This window comes from Dunckerocampus dactyliophorus, chromosome 20 (genome assembly GCF_027744805.1).
Source record: "Dunckerocampus dactyliophorus isolate RoL2022-P2 chromosome 20, RoL_Ddac_1.1, whole genome shotgun sequence".
Classification (NCBI taxonomy): Eukaryota; Metazoa; Chordata; class Actinopteri; order Syngnathiformes; family Syngnathidae; genus Dunckerocampus; species Dunckerocampus dactyliophorus.
Genome location: NC_072838.1, coordinates 3,172,441 through 3,200,290, shown reverse-complemented (window position 1 = coordinate 3,200,290; position 27,850 = coordinate 3,172,441). Strand labels below are relative to the sequence as shown.

Here is a 27,850-nt window from a genome sequence, read left to right as displayed (position 1 = left end):
GTGTGTCTCCTCTGGCCAGCAGCCCCCGTCCACTGCCACGATCTGCTCCTTTTATTTCAGTTTGGGATCATTCAAGACCTCTGATGTTTCACAAATGATTTTATTGTAAAAACAATTCACAGCCGATACATTATTTAATTGAACATAGAGTACAAATATTCCTTTCTCTGTCACCCTCCACATACTCTTTTTTTTTTTTCAAATAAAAAAAAAGGAGGACGGAAAATATCTTTTGTATTTTAAAATTCAATAAATACAAGCTGGTGTGTGCTTCAGTGTTTGCCTTGTTAATCCAGAAACTCATCTATAAACTCCACCACTTCACCCTGTGGACAACAAATATGAGACATTCAATTAGTATATATTTTAGCTTTAGACGTGAGATATTCTCGTCAAACATAATTGTTATGTTGTGAGACATTCATTTTGTTAAAGTCAATTTATATTATGAACATTTTTGTGCAGGGTATATTTTTTTTCCTAGTTTTTCGGCCAATGAGTTTAATTAAATTAATTGGTTTTAAGCAAATTAAATGACGATACACATGGAGCTGTACTATGCTTCCCCCTGGCGGACACTTATGATACTGCAGAAGGATGAATGCAAGTTGCTTGTTTCTTCCTCAGAAGTTACTCGTAAAAACTAGCTATTAACTTAACTATTTCTAAGAGTGGCCTGCAACTTATGTTCTCCTCAAAAAAACAGAAGAACTGGACTGACCTCGTCGTCGCTGGCCAGGTGTTGTCTGGAGAACTGCAGCATCTCCAGCTGCATGGTGGTCTGGTTGTAGTAGCGCACCGCCTCCTACAGAACACACACAAGTAAATAATACCAAGCGTGCATTAGCATGTGGTGTTTTGAAAGTGTTCCTCACTGATCTGGGGAGGAAGTCCTCATCCGTCAGCCCCCATTGGTCCTTATGGAACTTGTAATAGGCCAGGTTGTTCTTCATCACCTCATCCGAGGGGTCAAAGAGCATGTAGCTGGCCGCGCACGGCACCGCGTTCTTCAGGTCCTTCACTGCAAAACGCCAGACTTTTTCACGACCTGAACGAGTGGACGCCAAATAGCGAAAAAAAAAGAAAATGTGCTCCTCACGCTTGTAGTAGGCAAACTGGAGGTAGTGGTACATGGTGGCCACAAACTTCTCCACCACGAAGCCCCCCACCACGGGCGTCAGGTCGCTCTCGCACATCACCTTCCTCTCCAGGACCTCTGTGTAGTGGTCTGCGGGGGAGGGGACAGGAGGAAAGAGTCAAAAACTAAGTATTAGGACACTTCCTACACTATATCCATTGGTACTCTATGGAGTTTGGGAATTTTGTGGGAATTTTTTACAAAATGTTTCCAGCGAGGGCTACATCGTGAAAAATTAAAGGATCCAACTTTGCCACTTGGATATTTTGTAAAGACATGCTAACAAGTTATATACAGTCAAACCTGTCTTAGTGGCCACCTTTATAGAACGGCCACCTGCCTATAGCAGCCACTGAAAAATCCCCCACAGCATATTTACATGTTCTAGACCCTGTGTGTAGCAGTCACCGGTCCAACGCGGCCAGCGGCCACCCATTTTGTCTCCCTTGGTCAATATCTGACCGCATATAGCGGCCAAATTACCAACTCAAGTAGAAGCTTCATGCACCAAAAAGTTTCGTTTTTCAATCAATGAAGCCGTCGTGTGTAGACTTTAATTACTGAGTCCTAGCTCAGTCACAATCATTCACAAGATCCACACAAACTGTCAGTTGTTCCACATAAAAAAGCTGTCTTCTTTTGAGCTTGCTATTTCCTGGTCAAACATGTAACTTTAAGAGCATTTGCACCAAAACATTACCGCAAATTAGGCTGGGAACAGGACGTGCTCCCAGCGACGCTACAATACAATACTGCCTGCACGCTAAAACCTTGCTAGCATATGTTTTTAAAAAGCAGCGGGAGCGAAACTGAGTTCGGTTGTACTTAATTGAAGTATTTTAGAATGTACTCACGTTATTTTTCATCAATCCTCATCCACAAATCCATCAAAGTCCTCATCTTCTGTATTCGACACAAAAAAGCCGTCTTCTTTTCCGTTCGCTACTAGTCTGTTAACTTGTCAGTGTTATTCAGCTCCGAAGCAAAGAAGGAAACTTCTCCTGTTGCTTCTGCCAACTTTATTTCTTGAACGCGGCCACCAGACAGCAGCTCAGAACACACACACATCTCTCAGCATCGTCTCTCCTTCCTGCTTGCCCACAAGGCAAAGGTTAAACAAGCCCCACTACATAGCTGTCCAGCCAATGCCTGTAAGAAATGACACCGTTTATTTCCTGGTGTGCACTGGTCAATACTGTAATGCCGCTTGTTGTGGGGAAGGAGAGACTCACGTCGCCGATGCACTTTAATGGCTTTATTAACAGCGGAGAACACTGCAGGACTTTACATCCACGCCAACATAAACACACTTCCCAACTCTCTCCAAACTCACAGCTAGCACTGAGCCTAGCTCTCCTGCTCGGGACGCCCACCGTCACTTCCCGTCACTTCCTGATGAACTAAAGCTGTAATGACACTCTGCCGTATAAAAAGTAAAATATTAAAAACAAGCGTAAGACATTACTAGCACAGCTTTGTTCTGTGGGTGGTGGATATATTCTATCAGTTATTATTAAGCCTCTAGCTTCCTTTTAGTAAGTAAAAACCTTGGCTATGATTGCACTACATTGTCATGTAGACCTACAAAGTACACTTGGAAGAACAAGAGGTGAATAAATGTATTGCAACTGATGTGAAACTGATGAGGGGTAGGATTAAATAAGCTTTGCTTCTTCCTACTCCTTTTTGGACATGCAAAATTGTGAATTGTACTATGTGATGTGCGACTGTTTGACTCATGCATGTTCAGGATTAAAACCATGAACCATGATAATAACAAGCCTAGTAGTGCTGTACAACTTTTATCCGCAGTCCGCAGTGCCCTCTACTGGTCAACATTATTATTATTATTATTTTCCCTTTTTTTTCCTCTACTGGTCAACATTCAAACTGGACGCCAACCTGTCTATAGAGGCCACCTGTCTATAGCGGCCACTTTTGCAGACTCCCTGTAGTGGCCGCTATAGACAAGTTGGACTGTATTTATATTTTTTAAAAAATGCATCTCAGCTCGGTCATAAAAGTGAAAAAGCCAATAATTCCCTCAATTTTTCCCCACATTTGATGTTGTTTTCATATAATTTTCCAAATATTTCAACTTTTTTCTGAAATAATCGTTGGAAGTTTTCTTCTCGTTATATTATGACTTTATTTCCATCATTTTTTGACTTTATGCCTGTAATAGAATAACTTTTTCTCCAACTTAATTTTCAAAAAATGACATATACAGTATGACATATTCTACTAAAATGACTTTTTTCCCTTTATAATATTATGAGTTTATTCATGTAAAATTGCAACTTTTTTTCTCGTTAGAATGAGACTTTTTTCCTCTTAATACTTTGACTATATTATTGTAAAATTACAGCTGTTTTTCCCCCCCCATTTCTGCGGTTTTCTTTTTATTTTCCAACTATTTCAACTTTCTTCTTTTAAATTTTCTTCTTGTAATTACAACTTAATTCCCATAATATTTTGACTCTCGTGACATTGTTACATAGTTTTGTCCGCAACCTAATTGTCCCAAAATTACAACTTTATTCGTAGCGTTGTTGTTTTTCATAATATTACGACTTTTTTTTACAACTTTATTTTGTTTTGCTTCTATAGTATTTCTACTGTTTTAATTTATTCGCATAAAATTGAAACTTTTTTCTCTTAATATAATTTTGACTTTATTCTCAGAAAATTACAGCTGTTGTTTTCCCATTTCTGCTGTTTTTTTTAATCTTCTAACTATTTCAACTTTCTTCTCGAACTATGACTTATTCTCATACTATTTTGACTCTCATAACGTTATACGTTTTTTTCCGCAACCAAATTTTCCAAAAAATACAACTTTATTTGTGTTTTTCATCATATTACAACTTTTTTAAAAATAACATCTTTCTTTAATATTTCAGCTTTATGCTACTAAAGTGACAGTACGACCTTTTCTCGTTAGATTACAATTTCTCTTTATATTTTCACTTAATTTTTGTATAATTACTGCAAGTGTCGAAAATGAACATAAAGCCTTGTGTCCCAATACTTTTGTGTATTTACCAACCCGCTATGGAGGCGTAGAAGTCCTTAAAGTCCTTCACGTCCCTCGGGCCCTCCGAGGCGGCCAGACACTCGTCGTAGACTTTGAAGAAGTCGCGCAGCGCCAGCTCCATGTCGGACACCGACGTGCGGAAGTTGTCGCCGTTGTACGCCCGCACCGCGCGCACGAACAGTGTCTAAGAACAGTGTCACAACACAAAGACTGCCATATGTGTCGCATTTGGAGCGTTACGCTTGACAGGCAATACCTCGTAGGATTTGGTCTCCAGGTCTTTAAGGTGCTCCTCGGCCCCCGGCAGGCTCTTGTAGTAGGCCATGTTCTTCTGCATCATCTCGTCGTTGGGGTGCTTGAGGAGGAAGGTGTGGGCGGCCGACACCGCCTTGGCCAGCTTGTCGGACTGACAACGACACACAACAAATGACATGTGCGGCGCCCCCTCTGGGTTGCTTTGAAAGACATGCTGGCATCCTTTGCTTGATGGCGGCCATGTTTTTCAACCAATTGTGCTCAAATTTCACAGACCCCTAAAGGTGTGTACCAAATTTTGTGGCGCTTTGCCTAAACACCCTAAAGTTAGAGTGGGCTTTATGTAGAGCTGTGTGAGAAATTTCAAGTCAATGCAACTTATGTGGTTTAATAACAGCGCTACCGTGTGACGCATCTGTCATAAACTAGTAGATCCCTCCTTTTTAGTGCAGGAGTGCATCCGTGGCACTCATGTGACGTCATGACGTGTTCTGCGTCAGCACTCACGTAAAAACAGGAGTTTTCAACGTTGTTATTCGGGCACTGCCAATCAAAACAGGGCACAGGAAGACTTTTCGCAACATATTAATCGCGCATGCGCACACCCACTCACCTTAAAGTAGGCATACTGCAGGTACCTGTACGGCTCCCTCCTTTCGAACTCCTCCAGCGTCTCCCTGCTGGGCATGGCCTGCCTGAAGGCGGGCAGGCCGTGCTTGCACCGCTTCAAGCACCGGGCCCGCTGCAGCACGTTGCCGAAGGCTCTCAGCTCCGGGAAGTCGGCGAACTTGTCCTCGTCGTGGCGGCGCACGGAGCTGCAGTTGAGGTTACAGAAAGCCTCGCTGTCCCGCAGCAGCCGGTAGAGACGCAGGGACACCTCCATGTACTCCACCGTGTCCCCCCACTTCTCCCCGGTGTACTGATCCAGCGCGTACTTGTAGGCCGACTCCAGCGGCATGAGTTCGTGTCTGGGGAAGCTCCGGAAGCTGTACTTCTCGTACTGGCACAGAACCGAACCCAGGCCGACGACGACCAGGACCGACGTCCAGAGGAGCCGAGGTGGAAGAGTGGAAGGTGCCATGTTGTTGTTTTTTTTTTTTTTTAAGGGGGGGACGAGCACCGCCTAGACTTGTAATCGGACCAAGACTCTCCGGGTATAGGGGTAGATCGATCCAAATATAGATCTAATCGATACCAAGGGTAGTATAGTATCGAATAGATTCTAGCGTGACGAGATCGATATTTTTCAGCTATCGTCTTTCGTATGTTTTTTATGTCTGTTGATATTGTTACATTGATATCAATGGTAGTTTTTTGCCTTGTTTTGAAACTTATTTTGCATTATTGACGTTATTTTGCTCAAGTAATTGTATGTCATCAAATGTAATAATTGTATCGTTTTGTTTATATTCTGTTTATGTTGTACTCAATTGTTCACAAACAAGTTTATTTGTTTGCCTTTATTTTAACCATCAATAAATTAAAAGCAAAATAACAAAATGTAAAAAATATCTATCTGCAACACTGCTCTAGCTACTTGGTATCGAATTGATACCAAAATAAGCAGTATAGCCCGTCCCTACAAGAGGAGGGTTGCTGGAGCTCCTCCCACACTGAAATCACTACTTTTTATTATTTTGTTGTTGCGCCACAACTTTCACAGCCAAATACTACAATACTACAAGACCTAACTTAACAAGTCATTTAAGTAGTATAAGTTGTTCGAAAGCTGAAAAAAGGCGGCAAGTTTGCTCTTGGTGGCTAATTAGACCCCCGGCGAGGTGTTTGCCCTGCCCACTGCCACGTAGAGGCATTCCTGTCCAGCTCACCCCCATCCGAAACCTTCAAAGTAATCCCCAAATTTTACTCACTCATAATCTTTCACTATTATGCCGTCAAAGCGCGCAAACACTGCACAAGTTTAGTTTTACGATGTGCACGCGAGCGCGGCTCAACCCGGAAGTACGTAGGGGGCGTGTGTTCCTGCGTGGAGTTTACGTGCAGACCCCTACCACCTATGCCTACCACGTTGACACTTGGCCGAGGCTCCACTGCGCATGAGCAATACGTGGTAACCCCGCTAAAAAACTACCCCATTCAAGCCTGTTGGACTTATCAAGTCCACGTTACGCGAAGGTAACTTAGACCGGAAACTATACTTTTTGTTTCACAATAAGACATCAGTAATCTCACTGTAATTTAGCTCTGTTTGTTTTTGTCACTCACGATGAGATTATTTATGATGACTCCATGATTGTTCTACTTCGTTACATACATTAAGGTGTGTTAAATGGAAAGGTGAGCTCTCTTGTAGTCGAAGCTTAACCGGATGTGGTGTTAATCCATGCACCTTTACATAATATCTTTCAAGCGCTTGGACCGGGAAGGCAGGACGTCGGTCCAACTCGGCGTAGACTACGAGGAAACCACCCGGGAGACACACACGTACACGCCACCACGATAGTTACTTTTTAACCCTCCTCAAAGTTTAACCCCAGTCCAGAAATGCTGCAGGGCGTGCACAGAGTGGCGTGTCTGTCGGTTCTGGTGGCCTTGGCCGCCTGCAGCGCTCCCCTGGTTCCGTTAGACGACATCCTGATCGAGAAGACGTTCGTGCCCGAGCAGTGCGTCCGCGCCGTCAAGGTGGGCGACTATGTCCGGTACCACTACAACGGCATGTTCCCGGACGGCAAGAAGTTCGACTCCAGGTAAGAAGTTTGGACCTTCCGCACCGTCCGTTAGAATTGACCGGGGTTCTGGTTTGAGGGTGCTGAGAGCCACGCAGGCAGGCAGACTGAGCTGTGGGGCCACTCATGCTGAAGCAATTTCAAGTTTGGGTCCATTTTTTACAGTCTAAAAAAGTGGTCTCCAGCGTGTTTTCTTGGGAGAGCTACTTTTACAAAATGAAAATGGCCGAGAGCTACTCCTTTTCGTAACATTTACTTTCACAGCTTTTTTTCAACCCAAACAAACAGCATACAGTATGCGTGTTTTACCAGAACATTAACTCACATTTCGTATTTCAGAATGCATTTCTTTCTAGTGTTCTCACATAACTGAAAACCTGAATGAAAAGCAGGCTTGCGGGCGTCTCATGTGGTCGTGGGGGGGTACCTGGTGCCCGTTGGCACCGCGTTTGGGACCCCTGGTCTAATTACATCAAAAGGAGCCAAACCAGTTTGCTTCAAGTTGTTGGAACAAAGTGGCTCAGGTTCACTTTGCCTTGTTGGTGTTGTACGGCCCGAGGCCCATTCAGACCAGAAGTGGACCAGAAGGAGAACTGGCTCTTCTTTAAAGTTAATATCCAATGTGAACACTCAATCAAATTGAATCCACTTTTCGTTGAGTGTTTTTACACATACAGTCCTTGGTATTGGTACTAAAGTGAACCAACAGTAAAGGGACTCAACCCTTCTTACGTTCACATTGTGAAATCATTTGAAAGTGGTTCCAGGTGTCCTTCTGGACCACATACTGTAGCAGCTGGTGTGACTCCACAGTTCATAAGAGACAAATTAAACCTGAACCGCTTTTTGTTCACGTTGCTCAGGTTCAGCACACACCAAATGTTGACCTTTTAGTCCACTTTTTTAAAGGAATGAGTTCAGAATGTTGAAACAGTTTCCACAAATGAGTACTGGAGTAACACGGGAACCAACAGAAAAAGGTGAGAAGGAGGCCTCGCGGTTCATGTAAAGTGGCATCAGAAAGCAAAGACAACCTGAACCACATTGTGTTCACATTGCACCGGTGGGGTAAACCACTTAGTCAACATGAAAAAGTGTGATTTAGATGAATGGAATCCTGATGAATGCATTGTGTTCCAGCTACGACCGAGGGAGCACCTACAACGTGTTTGTGGGCAAGCGGCAGCTGATCGAAGGCATGGACAAAGCTCTGGTGGGAATGTGCGTCAACGAGAGGAGGCTGGTGAAAATCCCGCCGCACCTGGCCTACGGGAAGCAAGGATACGGTGCGTAGCTTCACGGTCTGGCACGCCACGACCCCTTCCAGCTTCTGGCACGCCTTCAGAGCGGTTGTGGCCACACTTGCGGAAGAAGAACAGCGTGTAGGGATTGTAGTCTTTGGACTGAATGTGGTTTTGTGGCGTGCTGAGGAATCCGGCTCCAATTGATGCCTTTTATTCAGTCACAATTTCAATGAACTCCACAAGAGGGCAGCACCTGCTTTTTGAAGTATCATGAGCAGCTTTATCTAGCTCTGCATGCTCTTGAAAATCTTGCTACTCAGCTGTTGGAGTGAAAGTCATCCATCCATTTTCTATACTGCTTCTCCTCATTAGGGTCGCGGGGGCATGCTGGAGCCTATCCCAGCTGACTTTGGGCGAGAGGCGGGGTACACCCTGGATTGGTGGCCAGCCAATGGCAGGGCACATATAGACAAACAACCATTCACACTCACATTCATACCTATGGACAATTTAGAGTCGCCAATTAATGTTTTTGCATGTTTTTGGAATGTGGGAGGAAACTGGAGTACCCAGAGAAAACCCACACACACACACGGGGGGAACATTCAAACGCCACACAGAAATGCCCAAGGGAGAATCGAACCCAGGTCTTCCCGATATCCAGGCTCTTACTGTGTTGCACAACATGCTAACCACTAGACCACCGTGCAGCCTGGAGTGAAAGTCATGTTTATTTGAACTTATGTTTTATATAAGATGTTATTCAAATAATTCTAAGGTCAAGAGTGCAGTCGGGGTGGAACGCTACGCCACAGTCACGGTTCAGTACATACAGTCATGGAAAAAATGATTAGACCACCCTTGTTTCTTCAGTTCATTTTAATGCCTGATACAACTAAAGGTACCATTGTTTGGACAAATATAACAATGACAACAAAAATAGCTCATAAGAGTTACATTTTTTGGCAGTATAATGCTATAACTATTCATGTAAGAACTTAAATGATTTTGGTTGTTATCAAGAAAAGCACGGAAGTTACTAGATATCAGCTCTTAAATGAAACTTTTATGAGCGATACTTGTTTATCATCGTTATATTTGTCCAAACAAATGTACCTTTAGTTGTACCAGGCATTAAAATGGATCAATGAACTGAAGAAACAAGGGTGCTCTCATCATTTTTTTTTCCATGGCTGTACATCAGTTTTAAGGTCATTTGGGTTCATTTTGGGTACACTGTACAAGGGGTGTCCAAACTTTTTCCAGCGAGGGCCACATAGTGAAAAATGAAAGGATGCCACATGTAGATATGTTCAGAAGTCATATATATTTCACGAAAAAAAGCATCTCAACTTCACTCTTAGCGCTTTTTCCCCATTTTTTTGTGTTTTTGACATTTTCCAAATATTTCAACTTTCTTTTAAATAATAAAGTCGATTTTCTTTTTTTTTTTTTTAATTATATCTTTAAAAAAAGAAAATCTGTCTTAAGTCTGTTCTCCTAAAATTGTGTTATTTTTCCTCATAATTTGAAAAGTTTGTTTTTGTATAAAGTTGTGACTTTTTTGTTAGAATTCAACTTTTTTCTCTTAATTTTCTCTCTTTTTGACTTTATTCTTCTAAAATGACAGCCTTTTTTAATTTGTGATGTTTTTTAAAAATTTTCTAAATTTTTTCTTAATTTTTTAAATAACTCATTCAGCTTTGTTCTTGTACATTTCTTCTTGTAATTATGACTTCTTTCTGTAATATTATGAATTTATTCTCATGACATTCAAACTTTTTCCACAATCTAATTTTTCAAAAATTCCAACTTTATTTCTTGGAAAAAAAAAAAAATTATGCAACTTTATGCAACTAAAATGATATTTTTCCTTATATTATTATGACATTATTCTCGAAAAATTACGACTTTCTTGTTATATTACAATTTTTTCTCTTAATATTTTGACTTTATTCTTGTAAAATTACGACCTATTTTTCCACTTTTAAAATTTTTTATTGTTAACTTATTTTTAGAATGTGCCATGGGCCAGTAAAGAAAAACAACAACCACCACCGGCCGCAAGTGGCCCCCGCAATAAAGCAACAAGGCAACAAAAAGCAAAAAACAAACCTGCTTAGCTTTGGTGTAAATTAGCATTACATTTTTTTTCCAGGGTATTTTCAGGGTTGTAATCTACCGTGTTCCGCTCTGCCTTTCAGGTGACATCATCCCGGCAGATGCCATCCTCCACTTTGATGTCCTCTTGCTGGATGTGTGGAATCCCGAAGATGGCGTGAAGATCGACACCTACCACACCCCCGCCACCTGCTCCAGGAAGGTGGAGGTGTCCGACTACGTGCGCTACCATTACAATGGCACGCTGCTGGACGGCACGCTGTTTGACTCCAGGTAGAGCACGCACACACGTTAAACCAGGGGTGTCCAAACTTTTTCCACCAAGGGCCGCATACTGAAAAATCAAGATGTTTGTGTTATCGTTGACAAAGCATATTAGTTTGAATTAACTTTTTCTCTTCTTATGTTACGCTGTTTTTGCTCGGTTTTTCCATTTTTGCTGTTTTTATTTCTTTTTTTTTCAAATATTTCCTGTACATTTTTTCTCCTAATATTATGACTTTTTTCTCCTAATATGATGTCTTTATTCTTGTAAAATTACTGCTTTTTTCCCCCCCATTTTTGCTGTTTTCATTTTTTGTATTTCCTCTTGTAAATGTTTTTCCTCTTAATATTAGGCCTTTATTGTCATAATATTTTGGCTTTCTTATCATCATTTTATAACTTTTACTTACAACCTATAGTTGGAAAATGACATTTTTAATCTTTACCATTTCAACTTGACAACTTCTTGTACATTTTCCCCTCTTACTATTATGTCTGTATTCTCATAATATTTTAAAATTATTATTGTAATGTTATAACTTTTACTTAGAACCTACATTTCTTAAAATTGCAACTTTATTTTTTGTTTTGGTTTTCATTGTGTTCCTATTTAAAATGATATTTTGAAGTCTTTAATATTTCAACTGTATGCCTTTTTTTCTTTTAATCTTAACTTTTATTCTCCTGATATTTTGTTTTTATTTACATAAGATTTCTTCTCTTGTGTATGGCCCCCGGCCCGCACTTTGGACACCCCTGCGTTAAACACATGCATGTAGTTTCCCTGCTGCAAACTGAGAAAACTTATTAGAAAGATTTTAGCATGGAAACTGAAAGCATGAACTGTTTTCGTGGAAGTGGATTGCTCAATTTTAAATACATGTTCAGTGGTGGTCAAAAGTTTGGAGACACTTTTGCATTGTGCTGAATGAGATAGTGTCTTCAAACTTTTGACTGGTGCTGAACACAATCCACGTGTGATACAACGGCGGTCCCCGCTGTGTCTTGCAGCCACACCCGCATGCGGACGTACGACACCTACGTGGGCATCGGCTGGCTGATCGCCGGCATGGATCAGGGCCTGCTGGGAATGTGCGTTGGCGAGAAGCGCATCGTCACCATGCCACCGTCCCTCGGATACGGCGAGAACGGAGACGGTGAGCAATCACGAAATCCTATTTGTTGCGACTAACCTTGCTCCTGACTAAATCGGGCGCTTCGATACGCCCCCTAGTGGCTTGTGATGACATCGGCGGACGTGCTTGGATCTTCTGGTGATCGATCCTTGCTTTGGGTTTTATTCTTCTTCATGCAGAAAGTTCCAGAAAAACTAAATAAGCTTGCTGTGCTTAAATTAGTCCGTTTTGTAACAGCCTAAATGTGATGGACAGAGGTAATAATACATTCACTTTTTCATTAAAAATGTAAACGAAAGCATGTTAATGTTAATATTATGAATACAAATAACCATAACAACAACAATAAGAATAGGAAGACTGACAGTAATAAGACAAACGTCTTATTTGTCAGGGTTTGTATAGTTGCATCTATTTGGTACTCATCTTTTATATTTGCATTGTTCTTTTTGTAATCCTTTAACTGTTTTAGGAAGACAATAACATCTGTCCAGGGACATTAGATGAAAAATAGCTTTTTGGCTAATTGTGGTGCATTGCCAGCAATGCTATTTAATGTACACTCTCCCCGTCAAACCAATTTCAAAAAATGTAATAATATAATAACTATAAATGAACTGGACTCCCTCGACAGCTGGGCTGCGCCTCGAAATTCTGTCCATGAAAATTATGAAAAGAATCAGTGACATAGGGCAGCCTTGGCGGAGTCCAACGTTCACCGGGACAGGCTGGACTTACTGCTGGCAATGCAGACCTGCCTCGGTTGTAAACGGACCAAATGGCACTTAGTATCATATAATAAATGCATATTAATAATAATACATAGGACTATTTCATTAAAAAAAGACTATAATAAGATATAATTATAATATAATTATACATATAATATCCATCCATCCATCCATTTTCTATACCGCTTCTCTTCTTTAGGGTCGCGGGGGTATGCTGGAGCCTATCCCAGCTGACTTCGGGCGACAGGCGGGGTACACCCTGGACTGGTGGCCAGCCAATGGCAGGGCACATATAGACAAACGACCATTCACACTCACATTCATACCTATGGACAATTTAGAGTCTCCAATTAACCTAACATGCATCTTATCAAACAATATGATATACATATACTGTATATATTATAATACTAATAAATAAATAAATAAACAATGCATAGAATTTGTAAAGCATTTTTCTGAGTTGCTTTACAGCACTTTAATATATGCAATAGTGAATGCAAATACAGAATAATATTACAATTAACACATATTTAAACTGAATTATTAAATAGTAATTATATTATGAATATAATGTATGTGCATATTATACTGTATTATTACATGTAAATTCAAAGTAAATATGTATTTAGCAATTTATCACAATTTATTCTTATTATTACATAGGGATTACAACAATAGTATTTTTGAGACATAAAACAAAGCATTTGTAATGCACTTTTTATTCGGAAACGTCAAGGTGCTATGGGGAAACCATCCATGTTAGAATATACAATCAAAAACAAAACTAAAAGAAGCATATTAGTTATTTAAACCAACTATGAACACAACCAAATTGTGGGTAACATTTATTTTAAGGCCATTTATTTGAAGTATTACAGAAAAATACATCAATAGTTTGTAAGAAAAAGCTGACATATTTGTGTGTGTGTGTGTGTGTGTGTGTGTGTGCGTGCGCGTGCGCGCGTGCGTCCAGGTAGCGACATTCCCGGCCAGGCGTCTTTGGTGTTCGACGTGGTTCTGCTGGACCTCCACAACCCACGAGACGGCATCGCCGTGACCAACCAGCAGGTCCCAGAGTCGTGCAGTCGCAAGACGGTGGAAGGAGACTTTGTGCGCTATCACTACAACGGCAGCCTCCTCGACGGAACCTTTTTTGACTCCAGGTTAGTAGCGCACGTGACGTTACCTAAAAAGCCTCAACGTGTCACTCCGCTCACAGCCGCAAGGTGGCAGCACCCGTACGTGTGCCGAATTGAGCAGGCCCACAACTTCCGATTCGAGTAAGGACCACTAGTAAGTACTGGTCGCACCCGCCCGTGCAAGCCGCTGAAGCCAAAGAGACGCCATCTTACTACTCACATCGCGACTACATTGGCACAGCGTACATAGTGTACAAAGCAGATGAAGAGGCTCGCAGAACATCTATATTTGACTTTACAAAGCGGGGAGATTCTCCCATTCCTTCAAGTAACGCAACCTTCGTCCCTTAAAAACGATTTGATACGTTATTCTCTATCTTTTGGCTATATTAAATGTACTTTTTCCCCTTCCAATTCTCATTGCCTTTGGGACAAAATTCTACTGTGCACCCTGGCTCAGCACTCCCCTGTAGCAATGATAGTTTTACTCCTCTAGAAAGAGATTTTAATTTTAACTGCAATCCCATCCCTTTTTCCACTAAAATCCATGCTCATGATCCTTTACTTTTTCTTACCTTCATACAATTCACTATATGCTCTCGTCTGTACAAAATATGAATCATAAAAGAGAGAGTTTTAAAATCATTTAACATTTTGCTGATTTTTTCAGATTTTTTTGTTTGTGTTATGAAATAGAAATAACCCCTTTTCTGATATAGAAATATATTTTAACAAAAACCACAGGAATAATATGTAATATAATATGTAATAATATATAAACATTGTCTCCATATGGGGGTTCATTTGAAATTCGGGTAAACAAAAAAACCCCGTATTTTTTAATATTTGCAAGCAACCGCAAATGATTTAGTAGTCTAGTCGCGGTTGTTTGTTTACATATCCCCCACGGCCCCCCATGTAAAGCCGTTATGACTCAGGTATTGTATGATATCCACAGAATTTTTAAAAATGATCATACCCGCGTCCTTATGACTAAGCTCAAGCACACCTGTTGTGCGACGTTAGACTAACCTCGCATTTTGTGTGAGTGGGTAACAAACTAACAACACACTTAACAACTCACAAGTTCTCACATAAGCCATTGTCCGAGTGTTTCGGAAGAAGTGTTTCTTGCGAGTGGCAATATGGCGACCGCGTGGCTTCACAAGTCATCGCCAATGAGCTATCCAGATATCTTGTCAGGAGTGGCTGGAGCCACGTCAGAGGGCTTGGATCCCAACGCAAGACAAAGAGAAAAACTTGTAATAAAAAAGGTTTAAGAAAACAAAGTGTCCACCAGGGGAAAGTACAAACAAAGGAAAATCCACTACGGGTAAGAAAACACAAAACACTGACAGCAGAAGGCTGTCAGGAAAAAAACTACAAGTAACAACAATAAACACTGAAGGCTAACCAACAGGAAAACACTAAGGCAATACAGAGCAGGTCAATGCAAGCAACACTAATGAGCCAGAAAGCAGGGCAAGGGTCGTGGAGCCGGACTGAGCGGGAGCAAGGAACAGGAGGTCAGGGAGTACAATCTGGCGCCGAGCAAGGGTTTGCACACAGCTTAAGAGTCCTCTGTGATTGAGATTGTCCACAGGTGCGCTCTGTTGACTCCGCCCTCGCCTGCTGAGGTTGCACTGGAAACAAATGACAGGCAGGCGGCAGCAGAGCGACAAGCCAAAACGTGACATATATTATACAGATCAGTGGTAAGGACACGCTGGAGCACACTTTCACAAGTAATTTTAATTTGATTTGGAATTATTTTCACTTGTCAACATGAAGACAGTTGAATCACTTGGCGAATGTTTTCCCTGTTCATATATGATAAGTAAGTAAGTAATAGGTTGTACTGGTACTTCTAAGCAATGATGGGAAACACTGCCGTGAGTAGAGTTCATTTATCTGAGTGTGTGTGAAACAAAAGCGTTCAAGGTCGTCCGGAAGCAATGCGTGCGTGGGGGTGCAGCTGCAAAGATACGGTAGGCGAACGCTAACAATCAAACAGGAGGGAAAGAAGCCTTGCATCCATGCGTGTTGTGACTGCACGATAAGAACAATGGACCAACAATAAATTCAGGGCCGCGGCGCTGAAGGGAACACAACAGAAAAGTATTATCCTTGACATAAACATTTCATTCTCTACTCTTATGCCACCGGCCCGTGGCACATTCAAAAAGTATCATTCAACAAGAAAACAACAACAGCACAAAAGGGAAACATTTGTCAAAATATTACGAGAAAAAAAGTTATCATCTAACGAGAAAGAGACATAATTCTATGGGAACAACAAATAATGTCACTTTAGTAGCATATCAAGTTGAAATGGAAAAGAAACAAACAAAACAACAAAAGAAGGTGTCATTTTTGGACAATTAGGTTGCGGAAAAAATTATAATATTACAAGAATAAAGTGAAAATATTATAGAATAATATTATAATCATTTTTAAATAATTTTTAAAAATAAATTACAAGAAGAATATCTACAGGAAGAAAGTTGGTATAATTGAAATAAATTAAAAAAAAAAAAACAGCAGCAGAAATAGGAAAAAAAAAACAGCTGTAATTTTACAAGAATAAAGTGAAAATATTAAGAGAAAAAAGTTGCAATTATACATGAATAAACTTTCAATATTGTGAGGAAAAATCATGTCATTTTAGTAGCAAAGAGATGACATGTTAAAGACATTTTTTAAAAAGCTGTAATATTATGAGTGAAGAGACCGACACCCGTCCTCGTTCGGTCTGGTCGTGGAGCGGGTCGAAGCAGTGAGGAGGCGATCCGGTGCACACAGGAACTTTATTTTCTGAGCTCAGGATGTCACATAGAAAACAACGATACAGGAATGAGTGATCTCTGCAAAATGACACACCAAGGGATACCATCCATCCCTTTTTATACTCTTCTGCTGTACTTGCTGTTTTTCTATGGTTATAAAAGTTATTACGTTATCATACAGCTGGAAGGATGTTTTTCACTGAGATGCAGGTCAACATGACTTATTGCTGCTTTTAATATCTTATAATGCATCCTGTTGTCTGGCTGCTGTTCACCAAGTCATACCACATCCTTTGTCCCAAACCTGACCTCAGCCGACTCATATAAGTGTTCTATATGTGAATATATCCAATGAGTACATGTTTTTATCCATTGAAACCCTTCATGAGGAAAACACTTTTTTGTGAAATTAGGTGGGGAAGAAGTTATAATATTATGGGAATAAAGTCATAATATTCCCAGAAGAAAATGACCGAAGATAATTTAAGAAAAAAGTTGCAATATTTGGAAAATGTATAAAATAACAGTAAAAATGTCAAAATCAGCAGTAGTTTTGCAAGGATAAAGTCTGGATAAAGTGGTAAAAATTGAGAAAAGTAGATAATTTTGTGGGAATAATGCTGTAATGTCGTGAGGAAAAATAATGTCATTTTAGGAACATAAAGTTGAAATATTGTTTTTTTATTTTATTGTTTTTTTATTGTTTTTTATGTCGTAATATTGTTTCTAATATGATGAGAAACAAACAAAACAACAAATAAAGTTTAATTTTCGGCCAATTAGGTTGCAGATAAAAATGAGATTGAGAAAAAAGTGAATATTTTAGTCATAATTACAAGAAGAATATTTACAGGAAGAAAGTTGGAATAATTGGAAAAAATCCAAAATACACTAAGTCCCCAACTTACGACCACAATTGGTTCCAGACGACCGTTCTTATGTGGAATTGTTCTTAAGTAGGGGAAAAGGTAATATAGCAATGATATAGGTACTACATGTACGTGTATACATATACAGTATATGTGTATGTATGTAAATATGAGTTTGGATGCAGTAGTAATATTAAACCAGGATAATTAATGAAAAAAACAATAATAAAAATGATACAATAAATGTTATTTACCTTTGAAGAGGAGTGGTCGAGCATACGTTGTTGTGGTGGAGCTGGAGGAGGAGTTATTGAAAAAAAGGACAAATGGTCGTTGTGGTTAGACTCTTCTAAAAGAGGTAGTGTTCTGTGGGTGGTGTAGAATTAAGCAAGCCTATTAACTCTTCATAAACTTTAATCACACGCTCTGTCCGGGTTGTATAATTTAGCTTTCCATTTAGCTTTATCTCCCTAGCGTCTAACTCTTCCTCTGTTGGTCCCATTAGCTCTAAGGCTGCATTAGCAGTGTCACAGTGCCCTCTACTGGTCAAGCATGTACAGTAGCAGTAGAAATACTGATTGAGCGACTACAAGGCAAAATAAAATAAAATATACTGTAGACCAGTCGGCTTGTGTTCGTATCCGCGAGTGTTCGCTAGTCGGGTGTTTGTAAGTTGGGGACCTAGTGTATACAGCAGCAGAAGTGGAAAATGCAGCAGTAGTTTTACAAGAATAAAGTTAAAATATTAAGAGAAAAAAGTTGCAATTCTACCAGAATAAACTTCTACTATTGTGAGGAAAAATGATGTAATTTTCATAGCATAGAGGTGAAAAATTAAAGAAAGGTCATTTTTAAAAAGCCATAATATTATGAGAAACAAACACAACAAAATAAAGTTGTCATTTTTCATAAAATTACGTGTGTGCGTGTGTGTGTGGGGGGGGGGGGGGGGGGGGGTTGGATTATAATATTATGGGAACAAATAATATTCTGAGAAAAAATTACTGAAGATCATTTAAGAAGAAAGTTGAAATATTTTATTAAAACGTATAAAATAACAACAGCAAAAATGTAAAAAATCAGCAGTAATTTTGCAAGAATAAAGTTAAAAATATTCAACGAAAAAAGTTGTAATCTAATGGGAAAAAGTTGCAATTTTATGGGAATAGGGTTGTAATTTTATGAGGAAAAATAACTTCATTTTAGTAGCATTAGGTTGAAATATAATTTTTTTATATATTATGTTACGGGTGTAAAGTCAAAATATTATGGGTATAAAATCCTAATTCTGAGACGAAAATTTACAAGGGAAAAGGGAAAAAAAAACCAGCAGAAATGGGGAAATAACAGCTGTAATTTTATGCCAATAAAATCAAAAATATTGAGGGGAAAAAAGTTGTAATCAAATGAAGAAAAAGAATAAACTCGTAATTTTATGTCAAAACATGTAATTTCAGTAGCATGGAGTGTAAATATTTTATATGTTTTTATATTTTTCTTTTATATTATATAAGTAATTTTATTTGTTTTATATATTTTTTTAAAGTTCTAACATTAGGAGAAAACTAAATAAAATAAAGTTGTCATTTTTGTGAAATTGGGGTGGGGGGAAAGTTATAATATTATGGGTATAAAGTCCAACTACTATGGGAATGAAATCATAATACTACAAGACGAGAATACCGAAGAGTATTTGAGAAGAAAGTTGAAATATTTGGAAAATTGGAGGGGCGAAGTTGATATTTATTAATAGGCTTTTCACACCACTGCATATGACACAGCTGACATGCTTTTTCTTTCCCTCATTGTGTGCGGGTCCCTGACTCCCTCAGCCCACCAGGATGAGTTACAGCAGGGGTCGGGGACCATGAACGCCACATGCTTGAAAATGTATTCCTGTGAGAGCCATATCATATTTTTTAACATCCAATACAAGTAAATGTGTATCAGCCAATGCCGATACTGATCGGTGGCCAATCGATCGGAGCACCCTTACTCACTATAGTCCTTGGCACCGTTGCTAAATAGTTCCATTCTATCTAGTGACCCCATATCCACCCCCACCCCCGACCTCCCCATTCATTGCACTGCTAGTTTCATACCATACAATTAATACGTTTTTATTTTATTATTTTTTATATTCATAAAATATGACTTTAAATAACTTTTTGTGTACTTTTATTTATGTAAAATATTTACATTTTCTTGTTTTAAATGTATTTTTGGCAGCTACTCTCGTAACCGTACATACGACACCTACGTGGGGCGGGGCTACGTGATCGCCGGCATGGATGAAGGTCTGATTGGCGTGTGCACCGGGGAGCGGCGCACCATCACCATCCCTCCGCATCTCGCCTACGGAGAGGAGGGCACAGGTACGAGTCGCCAAAACATCCTCGCCCGTCACGTTGGCTTCCTTTCCCGCTTCTTTCAAGATTCGGAGGTTCCCTTTTCATAGCTTGAGTCACAATTTGGCGTGCATGGGAAAGTGGAAGACGTCAGGAGGTTGCCCACAGCCACTTTTCATGCTTCTTTCCAGGTTCCAAGATCCCCGGCTCGGCCGTGCTGGTGTTCGACGTGCACATCATCGACTTCCACAACCCGGCAGACACGACGGAGGTGACGGTCACGCACAAGCCGGACGTTTGCGAGAAGATGAGCAAGAAGGGTGACTTTGTCAAGTACCACTACAACGCCTCGCTGATGGACGGCAGCGCCCTGGACTCCACGTCAGTCACATTGTCTTTGATCCTGCTGTCATGTGTCATGTACACCTGGCATCTCTCATGTGCGTTTTTTCTTTTTCAGCTACAACTATGAAAAGACGTACAACATTGTCCTGGGAGCCAACCAGGTGGTCCCCGGCATGGAGGAAGGGCTGATAGGAATGTGCGTGGGCGAGCGGAGGCACCTCGTCATCCCTCCTCACCTCGGCTACGGCGAGGGTGGCGTCAGTAAGTCCGATGCCCAACAACATCTCATGAGTTCATACACAGCAGCCAAGCCCTTTCATACGCATCACGCGGGTCAGCAAGAGCAACATGAGCCCAGCAGAAGCCTCAAAAAATGAGGGAAAATAAAAGAATATGTTTTTCATTTTAGAAAGCAGCTGCTTTGTGGTACTCACTGTTGATTTTGACTTAAAGAAATACGTGAACTGTATAACCAGGGCGTACAGACGGTTACCAGCGAGGGCCGCATACATACAATTGAAAGGGTGCTGGGGGGCATTTTGAGACATTTTGTGCTTTTTAAAAATGTAGTTATCTATTTATCTATGTATGGATGTATGTAGTTATCTATTTATTTATTATTATTATTATTATTATTTATATTTTTTAATGTCTTTTTACATTTTGTATTTTATACAATGTTTATGCATATGTATATATGATTTAATACTTGTATATTTTCATTTATTCATCTGTTTATCCATAAATACAGTATATATATATATATATATATATATATATATATATGGATGCCATAAATATTAGCACCCCTGGTTAAGATGCGCTCTTTAGCTTCTAATACATTTTTTTTGTTTTCTAAAAAAAAATATCGGGCGGCAATGGAAAAAAAGAGGAAAATCCCAACTTTAATTCAAGTACATTTTAAGAAAATGAATCATCAAATCATGTGAGCCACAATTATTAGCACCCCTGATGTTAATACTTTGTGCAACCCCCCTTTGCCAACAAAATGGCACCTAATTTTCTCCTATAATGTTTCACAAGATGGGGGAATACAGAAAGAGGGATCTTTGACCATTCCTCTTTGCACAGTCTCTCTAAGTCATCCAGCAACCTGGGTCCTCTCCTCTTTAGCTTGCTTCACAGCTTTTCAGTGGGGTTGAGGTCTGCGGACAGAGATGGGCATGGTAGGAGCTTGATTCTGTGTCTGGTGAACCATTTCTGTGTAGATTTGGCCACATGTTATCTTTCTGAAAGACCCAGTGACGATCCATCTTCAGCTTTGGGCAGAGGCCACCAGATGTTGCTTTAAAATGTCCTGGTATTTCAAAGCGTTCATGTTCCCAGGGCCTTTGGAAGAAAAACAGGCCCACAGCTTCACCGATCCTTCCCCGTACTTCACAGCGGGCATGAGGTGCTTTTCCGCATCCTCCTCCTTTTGCGTTGCGCCAGACCCACTTAGAGTGTTTGTTGCCAAAAAGCTCTAACCTTGGTCATCTGGCCAAAGCTTAACGAACGGCACACGTTTACGTTTACGATTGGGAGTGAGAAAAGGTTTTTTCTGTCCACGCCTCCCAAACAGCTTCTTGGCATGTAGATAGCGCCTGATGGTTGTTTTGGAAGCTTTGTGACCCCAAGATGCTACCATTTGTTGCAATTCTTGAACAGTGAGCTTTGGAGCATTTTTTAGTTCTCTTACCATCCTCCTCACTGAGCGTGGTGGCAAATTAAACATGCGTCCTCGTCCAGGCTAGTTTACCACTGCTCCAGTTATTTTAAACTTGTTCATGATTCCTCTGACAGCAGATATGGGCAGGTGCAGGTGAGGGGCTGTTTTCTTGTAGCCATTGCCTGACTTGGGAAGGTGGACGCACATCTGGTGTGTTCCTTTTTCTTTCCCATGTTGAAGAGTGGATAATAGAAATGGCTTCTGTGTCACGTCAGACTTATACCCCAAAGAAACAGGAAGTGATGAATTACTAATTAAATGTTCCTCAATACGCTGGTCAACTTTGTAAACTACTGTAGAAATGACAGAAATACTTCAATTGCATTTATTTCCTCGGAATTGTCAGGGCTGCCGATAATTGTGGGATAGGTCATTTTAGGAAAAATAATTATTTCTTAACTTGGGATTTTTTTTTATTTTCTCAAAATTCACTTGAGATGAAGGTTACATTTTTCCCCAATTTTCAGTATGGGCCTATATTTTTTTTAGAAAAAAAATCAAATTATTAGAAGCTAAAAACAAATCTTAACCAGGGGTGCCAACAATTATGGAGGGCGCTGTAGATAGAGAGAGATTTACCCGGCCCACAACTTGAGAGTATTTTATCAAAAGAACTTCCTAGGAAGTAACATCATTAAAAAAAACAAAAACTGAAAAGAGCAGGATGGGACCCCCTTAAATACAAATCCAGTCATCATCTAGACTGTTCAGTCATGGCTGTGTGTGTGTTTGCGTGCAGCTGGTGAGGTGCCGGGCAGCGCCGTGCTGGTGTTCGACGTGGAGCTGGTGGACATGGAGGAGGGACTTCCTGAAGGCTACATGTTCATCTGGAACCAGGACGTGTCAGCTGACCTCTTCACAGAGATGGACAAGGACAATAACGAGCAGGTGGAACCTTCTGAGGTACGGATACCCTCCCGATACTTCATTAACCATCACACGTGTAACCGTTGGGAATATACCAATTCATAAATCTTGCTGTTAAGTTGGGATGTCGGCTGCCGATCCGCTGTATTTGTGAAGATCGGATAATATCGGCTTCCGCCATGAGACCAGGCCGATCCGGTTGCCATATCACGTTCATAACTCTGAGCCACATTCCAACATGGTGGGTGCAGTAATGCGCCTCAAAGCTGGAGTCCCTAGAAGAACGAAACGCAACACCACCATGCAGGCATGTCCGTGGTGAAGTTAGTTGGACGTTGGACGTGGGATATTCGGCTCCGTAGCCTCAGAGGTACGTAGTTCCCTCTCACTGTGCCCGGTGAAGGGAAGTGCCGCTCTAACCGCTGGGTGCTTGTAATCGGGACCGCACAAACACGACTAAACATGTGGAAAACTCCTCTGTTACGGAGCGTGAATGGAAGCTAGCAGAGTTGGCCTACTTTAGCTAGTGCAGCAGTGTGTGTGCACCCGGCGGGTATCAACCATCAATTGCCATTCTCAACACACACGACACATTCCGGGTTTCAAAATAAGAGCGCCCTTTGTCACATTTGTCATTGTGTAAACAAAATAAGGGTGTCATTCAAATATCTTACATTAATAACGCGACTGGAATGACATCTGTGACTCCATCTTCCTCAACCACAAGCACGGCCATTACAGTTTGTTGAAGGTTTTGTAGCGATATGTGACAAAGTTAGCCAAGCTACAGTACATCCATTTCTCAACGACTGGACAAAATGGGCCATCAATAAATGGAAGGATTTTTGCATTTTATTCACTACCCCAAACAGCACACACTCTATGCTGGACAAATAAGTGGAGAAGATAAAAAACTGAATTCTAAAACATTAAAACGGGGAAAAAAATAAAACGGATTTCATAGGGTCTAAGAGAGTTTGTTAAAAAAAAAAATCGTATTCTAAATCACACCACAAATTGATCTATAATCACGTCAAATGATTAGCCCTGCCCTAAAAGTATCTTGCACACCCATTTTTTTCCAATTTGATCTTTTATTGGATCATTTATTGGATTAGGGACCTGAGGTTGGTTACAAAAGCCAAACAATATTGTTGGTCGTGCTGTGGAATAAAAAAGTGCATTCAGCAATACTTTGTTTGCATTTGAAGAGTTATTTTCATAACCACATTCAATTCCAAAAATGCATCTTTGTAACAAAAGTTACAAATGATTAAAACAAACAAAAAAAAACAAGCAGAAAAAACAACAAACGATCTGTATCGGATCGTATCCACAAGACAATTAAAAAAAGTAAATAATTGGATCAGCTCGGAAGCCCAAAAATGTGTATCCGGACATCCCTACTGTTAAGTGCTTGAATACAGCCTATAATTAGTCAAAAAAATACGCATATTTAAGAAAATGTTTCCTATTTTTGCCTAAATGAAGCATTCTCAAGCATTAAAATGTCTAAATGAAGTAAAATAGAAATATAAGGCATTCAGAAGACACATTGAAAGACGTTGTGATGCTACGTAGTATTCTACACTGGTCTCTAGGTGTCGGTAATGTTACCTTGATGAGACAATAGCCACCACCGGAAGAACTGAACAGAAACGGGAAGTAAAAATGGAGCAACAAAAAGGACGCTAACGTGGGAGTCTGTTATGTCTTATTTATGTCTTATTTTCTTGAATCATGTCTATAATATTGGGTAATGTTTGTGTGACTATAGGGCTGTTATTTCATGGCTACAGGCTCTAATAATGTTTAAAAGGGTATTTAGAAGGTTGTAAACAGGTTTCCTGCCAAAATAGTCATACTTCTCCACACACGGGGACAGGTGGCTGACAATGTTGACTGACAGCCAGCTATTTGTGGAACGTGTGTAGGTCCGTGTGCTAACTTTACCCTGTTGCGTGTGATTGATGTGTAGCGAGCGCTGCAGGAACGTAGAAGCTCATCATGTCTGACTTTCGCGCCCCACAGCTGTGTCGCAACATTTTAAAGCGCATGCAGAGCTGAAGACAAAGGGATAAAGACAAGATGCAGGATGCTGAACCCTCGTGACTACTTCAAATGCAGCTACTGCCAATGTGTGGAGTCAGGATGTCGCCTACAGCCACAGCAGTTAATGCCAATTTTTTATATTTTTTTTACCTAATTTGAGACCCCCGCGGTTATTTGCTCTTGTCGACCACGCCGCTGCAACCACAGGAGACGATACAGCATATACTGTAGTGGATTGACTTGTCTTTTTGTCTTGGGTAGTTCACAGACTACATCATGCGGCAGGTGAGCGAGGGCAAAGGTCGCCTGGCCCCCGGCTTCGACCCCTACCGCATCATCGACAACATGTTCAACAACCAGGACCGCGACGGCGACGGCAAGATCACGGCGGCTGAGTTCCGGCTCAAAGCGGACGAAGCCGCCGCCCATGACGAGCTATGACGGGGCTTGAGACCCGGGTCAGCGTCTAAAGGAGCGGGGGCGGGCTTCAGAGTGTGGGGCTTGTACTTTTTTTTTTTTTTTTTTGTACCGATTAGATTTTTTATTTCTTTCCACTAAGTGGATGCTCAAATGAGCCAAATGAGTCCGGACGTTTTATATTGTTTTGTTTTTTTTAATGGTTACAAACGTGTAAAACAACCAAGCCAACGTCTGCTTCACCTATTGCACCTTCTCCAATGCACGGTACCTGCTTGCTTCTCTCATGCACAGTACCTACTGGACGGTACCTGCTTGCTTCTCCGATGCACAGTACCTACTGGACGGTACCTGCTTGCTTCTCTAATGCATAGTACCTACTGGACGGTACCTGCTGGCTTCTCTCATGCACAGTACCTACTGGACGGTACCTGCTGGCTTCTCTCATGCACAGTACCTACTGGACGGTACCTGCTTGCTTCTCTAATGCACAGTACCTACTGGACGGTACCTGCTTGCTTCTCTAATGCATAGTACCTACTGGACGGTACCTGCTTGCTTCTCTGATGCACAGTACCTACTGGACGGTACCTGCTGGCTTCTCTAATGCACAGTAACTACTGGACGGTACCTGCTTGCTTCTCTAATGCATAGTACCTACTGGATGGTACCTGCTGGCTTCTCTGATGCACAGTACCTACTGGACGGTACCTGCTTGCTTCTCTAATGCACAGTACCTACTGGTGGATACCTGCTCGCTTCTCCAAAAGCGTTTACAGGTGATGTAAACCACCGCTTTCACTGTTGCTGTCCTGTATTCTACTTCACAGTCCACACTTTGCTGCCCTCTGTGTCCTCTAAAGATAAAACGTGCCTCCTCACGCCAAGACTGATGCGTTCAATGCGGCGGGGTTTTCCTAGTTTCCTGCGATACTGCGTGGCGGAGAAACGACACATTGTCGTTCGGTTGAAGTCCAATCGGTGGCATTGTTTGAGGAGACCTTCTAGAAGGGGCAAACACACATGCTAACGTTAGCTTTCCCAGTCTCCACTTGGATGAAACGTGGCTTGGCTTTTGGAGTTTCCTGCAATACAAAACTCATCAGGTTTTTTAGCTTATTATTTTTGTTCTTTAAAATGTCCAAATAGCTTGTCTGTTTTCACTTATGTGGTATGAAAGTGCGTTGTGGATTCACGGCATCAACACGACACTCCATGGAAGGATGATTCCGTGTAGGAAAGTGTGACTGCTTTGTGCATTTTATTTCTATTCCATCATGTTGGCGGAATATTTAAAGTTGTGTTCTTATTCCTTCAGAGCAAAAAGGTCAAATGCGTGTTTGCTCACATGTTTTTTTTTTTTTTTCAAGGTTTATACAATAAGTAGGATTTTTACCCTTTTAAGCAGCGGACTGTCTCGTCTGCATAGGAGCATGTGTGCCGCAGCTCCCCCTACAGTCCCCAAGTGGCATTTCCCGAAAAGCCAAGAATATTCAAACGTTTCCTCCAAGAAAGTTGAAACTCAAGGTGAAAACTGACTCACCAAAGATGATACCTCTTCGCTCTGAGGCCTCCCATGTGACACGCGCTTGTGTTTTATGGCCTCGGGCTGCTGGCATGACGTTAACGACACTTTGTTGTCTGTGGGAGTGTGCACTGCGGGGGAGGTTACACAGACTATGTAGTGGGAAATGTGATTTTTAATAAAAGGTGGGAAAAGATCAAAGGCTTGTCTTCCATCTTGCAAGGTCACATGAGCACAGTAGTGAAGTCCGGATCCATCCTGAAATATCGATACTTCCGATGGTCACACTTTCCAATAAGGTACACAGAAACACTGTAGTTACTGAGGAACTAATGAACTGATGACTAAGACGCATACATTTAGACAACTTACTGAGGAACTAATGAATAACTAATGAGTAGTGGTGAGGGTTAGGTAGGTTAGTTCCTCGTCAACTACTGGAATTTTGTGTACCGTCCCTTATTGTAAAGTGTTACCATTCCGATACCAGCCCTTCATCCTCTAAAATCAATTCTCAAGTAAAAAATGTATACTTTTGTCAGGCTCAGGGAGCCGTGTTACTTGGATCCCGGAATGCAGACACAGGGGTTAGTCCAAAAGTTCAAAATATATTTAATGAACAACAGAGGAGGCACAAAACAGGAACTCAGGGTGACGGTGCAAAAAACTAAGGAGGGCACCGTGGGCAGAAAACAAGAACAGCTATGAACTAAAGAGTGCTGGAGCTACCACTTGAGCTGGACGGAGGTCTGGTGTAGCAGGTGGACTTAGCTGGTTGAAGTAGCGTGAAGAACTGCAACAGGAGAATACAGGTAAGCAGGAGAAGTGCACATGGTCTGGAAGCACCAACATGGAGAAATAATCCAGCACTGGCTAGCTGCAGGTGAGGAGACTAAAAAGGTAGCTGATTGAACACAGCTGCAGGGATCCGGTAGCTCCGCCCAGCTCAGGAGTTGTCACAGTCTGAGCAAGTAAACAGAGGAGAGGTCAGCAATAACATACAACATAATGGAAAACAGCACAAAACTAAAGCAGGCGACAAGTGTCACCGTAGCGCGTGACAACTTTTGGTACTTCAGTCATTTGCGGTAATGGTTGTCTGTTGAAACGATGACCGATCATCAACAGAGCCATGTGTGAATTCTGAATGAAGTTTT

General features: G+C 41.0%; 2 protein-coding genes across 3 annotated transcripts; one reads left to right on the top strand and one right to left on the bottom strand.

The window, feature by feature from the left end:
• Window positions 1-20: 20 nt before the first annotated feature.
• crtap (cartilage associated protein) lies at window positions 21-5,733 on the bottom strand. Its single transcript, XM_054764317.1, has 7 exons — window positions 5,044-5,733; window positions 4,432-4,581; window positions 4,188-4,359; window positions 1,100-1,228; window positions 876-1,021; window positions 722-805; window positions 21-326 (listed from the first exon to the last, which is right to left on the bottom strand). Exons 1-7 carry the CDS (start codon window positions 5,509-5,511, stop codon window positions 288-290), a joined length of 1,188 nt encoding a protein of 395 aa, XP_054620292.1. The 5' UTR covers window positions 5,512-5,733; the 3' UTR covers window positions 21-287.
• On the top strand, window positions 5,032-27,850 carry fkbp9 (FKBP prolyl isomerase 9). 2 transcript variants are annotated; one of them, XM_054764316.1, is made up of 11 exons: window positions 5,032-6,711; window positions 6,802-7,138; window positions 8,258-8,403; window positions 10,566-10,755; window positions 11,758-11,903; window positions 13,590-13,779; window positions 19,640-19,785; window positions 19,950-20,139; window positions 20,219-20,364; window positions 22,572-22,735; window positions 25,013-27,850. In XM_054764316.1, the coding sequence occupies exons 2-11, from the start codon at window positions 6,936-6,938 to the stop codon at window positions 25,190-25,192; spliced, it is 1,701 nt and encodes a 566-aa protein (XP_054620291.1). In that variant the 5' UTR covers window positions 5,032-6,711; window positions 6,802-6,935; the 3' UTR covers window positions 25,193-27,850. The 2 variants fall into 2 exon arrangements, with proteins under 2 accessions (XP_054620291.1, XP_054620290.1); XM_054764315.1 differs by having other exon boundaries at window positions 5,032-7,138.